Source organism: Culex quinquefasciatus, chromosome 3 (assembly GCF_015732765.1).
Source record: "Culex quinquefasciatus strain JHB chromosome 3, VPISU_Cqui_1.0_pri_paternal, whole genome shotgun sequence".
NCBI classification, from domain to species: domain Eukaryota; kingdom Metazoa; phylum Arthropoda; class Insecta; order Diptera; family Culicidae; genus Culex; species Culex quinquefasciatus.
In genome coordinates, this window is record NC_051863.1 from 138630872 (window position 1) to 138636486 (window position 5615).

Sequence of the window (5615 nt, forward strand, 5' to 3'; positions counted from 1 at the left end):
TATATTTTTCCTTTTTAAAACTTTGTTGACACGACCCTTATTTGCTGAGATATTGCCATGTAAAGGTTCAAAAACAGAAAAATTGATGTTTTTTAAGTCTCACCCAAACAACCCACCATTTTCTAACGTCGATATCTCAGCAACTTATGGTCTGATTTTCAATATTAAACTATACATTTTTTAAACCAAGACTAACATTTTAAAAGAGCGTAATATTGAACTTTTGGCCCTTTTGAAATGTTAGTCTTGGTTTAAAGCTTTGAAAATATTTTTTTCGAAAAGATCGGAAAATTTCACGATTGTTTCATTTTTTAATGTTGAAAATCGGACCATAAGTTGCTGAGATATCGACGTTAGATAATGGTGGGTTGTTTGGGTGAGACTTTAAAAACATCAATTTTCCTGTTTTTAAATCTTAGCATGGCAATATCTCAGCAACTAAGGGTCGTATCAACAAAGTTCAAAGAGCAAAATATAGAGAATTTTCTCAGCTTTTCAAAAATATTTCTTTCAAAAGTGGGCACTAATTTTAAAAAATGAAAAACTGCGACTATTTTCAAAAAAGTTACCTAAAAATGGATTTATCTTGAAAACGGTACACTTTATCAAAATTTTACTGAAGTACTTTTTGATTGCAAATTTGATTTTACATCGAAAAATGAAGTTGAAAAATTTTTGATCAAAATTTCAATTTTTTGAAAAAAATAGTATTGATTCAAAAATTCATAACTTGATCAAAGATTTTTTGCACAACCAGGAATTTTCTAAAAAGTTGACATTTGATGTTAAAAAATAAAAAAAAAATGTGTTTTTTTGCAAATCATGTTTTAGTGACAAAAAGTTAAATAAAAAATCACCAGATTTTTTTTACCGTGTATCATTTTTTTCCAGTGTAGTCCGTACCCATACCAACAACTTTGCCCAAGACACCAAATCGATCAAAAAATTCCTTCAAAAGATACAGATTTTTGAATTTTCACATATCATTTTTGTATGGACAGCTGCCAAATTTGTATGGAAAGTTATATGCCAACCTTCTGTGGCCGAATGGTTACGGGTTTCGCCTCATAAGCGGAATGTCATGGGTTCTTCTCAGGGTGGCAGCCTTAGGTTTAAGTTCAGAGGTAGCAGAGCAACCGCATGAGTATAAAACGGTTACTTCACGTGCTCTTCAAGCATGTGATCGATCTTGGGATATTCCTTTGCGCCTCTTTCCCAAAATACTCTCCTCGTGTCTTCGTATGTAAATAATGCCCAGCCGATCGGTATTGCACTGCAGTCCAGTCGCATTGTCCAGATCAGAGCAAAGGGAACACCGCAAATATAGCACCACAAAAGACAATTGTCTTTAAAAGACCCCGCGCGGCAAATAATAGCTGCTGGGAAGAGCTTGAAAAATGACACGAAAAAATTGTCACCGCGGTTCTAGCGATACATAGCGCACAAGGCACAAGGAAAGGAGTTTACAGCATCTGGATGGAACAGCACTTTCCCTCTCAATAGGGACTGTGTTATAAATCTGGAAATGCTTAATAACAGTAAAAATGGGTAACACGCTACAATAGTTCTCGTAATAAGGATTAAGTGGCTTAAAACTCAAACAGAAAAAAAATATGGACAAACTAATGATGCAAAATGGCTTCTTTGGGCATACAGAAGGCACCAAAAAAGTTTCAGCCGGATTAAAAAATACAAAAAAAAATCGAATGACCGAAATCTGAGATAACTGCTCAGTAGTTAAAGAACAAAACTTTGCAGAATATTCATTTGCCAAATCTCAGTGAAATAAGGATAGCTGAATCGTGAATCCTATCTTTAACGAAATTTAAGAAAATGAATGTTCTAAAATATCTCCAAAACGAAGCACATCCTAAACAAAAGATTCACCAAAAGTACAGTCATTAAAATAAGTATAGTAAAATTGTGTTTGTTGTGATGGTTTTCAGCATAAGGGAAATTAGAGTATTTCAAAGTTTCATTATTGACAGTTTGTTAACATTTGTTATTGATAAATTTTCATGAAATCTATAAACATTGCCAATTTCAGCGCAAAACAGGATTTCTTAAGGAACTTTTATATTAAAATTTACAATGGCTTTACATAAAATGACATATTTTTGACGGCGTTCAATGAAAGATCATTTAAATTCTAAACAAAATATCGATCCTTGAAAAAAAAATGAGCGATCGCATTACAGTAACATTGCAAACCAACCAACAATTACTGTTCTTATTTAGTTTAAATCCGGAAGTTGAACATACAAATTTACAAGATGATTATAAAAATGCGCAAAACTTCTCGCCTTGTTATCAAACTTTCTCTGGCATTCACGGAATTCTCCCATTCCTCCATACTGACCAGCGTGCTTGATAACGAACACTATCTTGAAGTTCAAAGAACTTAATCTGATACGACTTAGCTGTTTTGGTAAAACATCAGCCAACCGCAGTAGAAAGCTTGCCGTGCCGTGGTGTATATCGTTTACGCACGTTCGGTAGAAAGCTACCTGACAACGCACTCTGGTCAAGATATGAACTGAATGATGTTTGTTTTGGCTCGCGGTGTTCAGAACGTGAATGAACTAGATACCAAGAGGCATCTAGTTGATCTAAGGTATAAAAGTGCCGTGATAACGAATGGTCAGCATAATCCAGATTCAGTTTTCAAGTACAACACTTCTTGGTCTGTGTGATCAGTGATTCCTCCAAAATGATACTGTTTCTCGTGTGTTCAGCAGCGCTGACCTTCGCGGTTGGTCAAGTGGAAAGCAACTCGTACAGCAGTTACTCTGCGCCCCAGAAGCCATGTAGTGGGGGTAGTTTCTGTGGTGGTCATCCTAATTCTCTGCCGTTTGAACCGCGATATCCATCGATTCGTGTAGGAGTGTCTCCTGGATATCCGGGAGAATCCGAGGGCGGCAACTACGAATCCAACGAAGCTCCTGAGAGTAGCTACGGTGGACCATCAAAGGAAGTTGGCCCATTGTGTCCGCAACCGCCACCACCAGCAAACGATGAGAACCAGCTTCCAGTGTCGGTTTGCGTACAACTTCCACCGAAGACTCCTCTCAAGCTGTCTAAGAGCATTTTGCAGCAGATCATATTCTCGCTGACCGAAAGCCGCCAAGACGTAGATCCCGTGGTTGATCCTGCCGTTCCGGAGCCGGGATCGCTGCCAGTGTACACGCCCGTTCAAGTACCCGTGTATTCACCCCAACCGACCTACGCACCACCACCACCACAAGCTGCTCCAGCACCTCAGCAGCCAATCTACTCGCCTCAACCAAGCTACCCTCCGCAACCCCCACAAGTCTACGCTGAGTCTCCGGTCTACGCGCCTCAACCCGCCGGTCCGGTTAACCCCGTTGAGCATGTAGTCTATGAACAGGAACCGATACCAACGACCCCGTCTTCGATTCCCGCCCACCTAACGCCGCGGTATCCAACCTACGAGAGTAGCGGTTCGACCGGAGCCAGTGGACAGCTGCCGCCGTACGTTCAGCAGCAAGGCCGTCCCGGAGGAACCTGCCAAAGCTGTGGATCGTCGCTGAAGCCACGGTACAACCAGTAACTTGGACGGTGGTAGCAAGGGCTAGGGGAGAACTTCATCCTTGTACAGTTGGTAGCGCACCGAAATTTACTGATTAGATGTATGTTTATTTATTTATTTATTATCTTTTCTCAATAAATCATTTAGGGGAGTGTGGGGTAATTTGGACACCCTAAGGAAATTGCTCTGTCACGGGCTGTATGGATATTTTAAAGGAGTGTGGATGACACCAGAGGATAATAGCGACCATATTTGATGGAAAAATGTCATTTATTTCGATAAATTTTGATGAAAAACCCATTTTTATCCCAAAAATTAAAAGGTGTCAAATTACCCCCACATTTTTGTGTGGGGGTAATATAATTTACCCTATGGGGTAATTTGAACATGCCTTGTGGGGTAATTTGGACATGCCTTGTGGGGTAATATGGACATACCTTGTGGGGTAATATGAACACCTTTTGAGGGGTAATTTGGACACATGTTGACGAATAAGTTTAACATTTGATTTTTTGAGCATGTTTTTTATCCTTCAACCTGGTTTTGTAATTGCTTTATATTTTGAAGTGTTGTTTTGCTCACAATATTTCATCAAAGGTTTAAATAATGATTTTGTGATAGAACTTTAATTCAATAGGAAGATGACAAATAGTTCAGTGTAGTATACATAATTTATTCATTAATACTGAAATGATTTAAACATTGATTCTGGATTAGGCACAAGTATAGTTTTTAGTGATTAAGGTATCTTTTATGTTTATATAAATCAATCTTTATATATAATTTATTAGCCTGAAAATATCATTTTTTTTAAATTTAACATTCTGTAGCCCTTCAAATTTAAATATTATTGTAAACCAGCATAGAAATTAGAAATGTCAAAGGAATTAATTAAGAGCATCAACATTAGAGTCTTGTTGAACGCCAAATGTACAGTAATCAGATTTTCATCAATTCGAATATTGGAATAAATTTATCCAAATTAAAAAATAGGGGGTTTGTGAAAGTTCTCATTGCTCACATTCCTTTTTGATTGTTTTGACATATTAAAACCCTCTAAATTTATCTAAATCGCTTTAAATACTCATCCAACCATGAAAGTTACTTTTTTGTTGCCTGACAGGTAGACTTTCAGGTATGTCCAAATTACCCCACAAGCCATGTCCAAATTACCCCCATAGCATATTCTATCATAAATTGCAATTTTTGATGATAAAAATGGATAAAATGCACAATTTTTATACGTACATATCTCAGGCATCGTCCAAGCAACCCCCTTAAACATAAAATGTCCACTTTTTTGCCATATAACTCCTGCAAAACCTTATTTCCTAACCTTCAAATATTAGAATTTAAGGCAGTGCCAACCGGCCTTTGGAAACTTTTACATATTACACCAAAACTACTTAACCTATTCTAACATTTTTGGTTTGTCCATACTCCTAGGCCATTACTAGTACTAGCCTTATCACTTAAATTGCCGTTTTCACTTTATATACGAAGAAAACTTGATTTTTAAAGGGGTGTCCAAATTACCCCCCTGTCCATATTACCCCAAACTCCCCTAATAACCAAAAAATAATGGAATCTACCTCTTCTTTGGAGTATATTCCCTTGATTTTTTTTTACTTATTTTAAATTTAATCATCCAGAATTTAAACTAAAAATTAAAAACTAAAATCTAAAAACTAAAAACTAAAAACTAAAAACTAAAAACTAAAAACTAAAAACTAAAAACTAAAAACTAAAAACTAAAAACTAAAAACTAAAAACTAAAAACTAAAAACTAAAAACTAAAAACTAAAAACTAAAAACTAAAAACTAAAAACTAAAAACTAAAAACTAAAAACTAAAAACTAAAACTAAAAACTAAAACTAAAAACTAAAAACTAAAACTAAAAACTAAAAACTAAAAACTAAAAACTAAAAACTAAAAACTAAAAACTAAAAACTAAAACTAAAACTAAAAACTAAAACTAAAAACTAAAAACTAAAACTAAAAACTAAAAACTAAAACTAAAACTAAAAACTAAAACTAAAAACTAAAACTAAAAACTAAAAACTA

The 5615-nt window shown here is 35.6% G+C and overlaps 1 protein-coding gene across 1 annotated transcript; it reads left to right on the forward strand.

Moving 5' to 3' along the window:
- Positions 1-2710: 2710 nt before the first annotated feature.
- On the forward strand, positions 2711-3571 carry LOC119769268 (extensin-like). The gene has a single exon (XM_038261222.1). It carries the CDS (start codon positions 2711-2713, stop codon positions 3569-3571), a length of 861 nt encoding a protein of 286 aa, XP_038117150.1.
- Positions 3572-5615: the final 2044 nt, after the last annotated feature.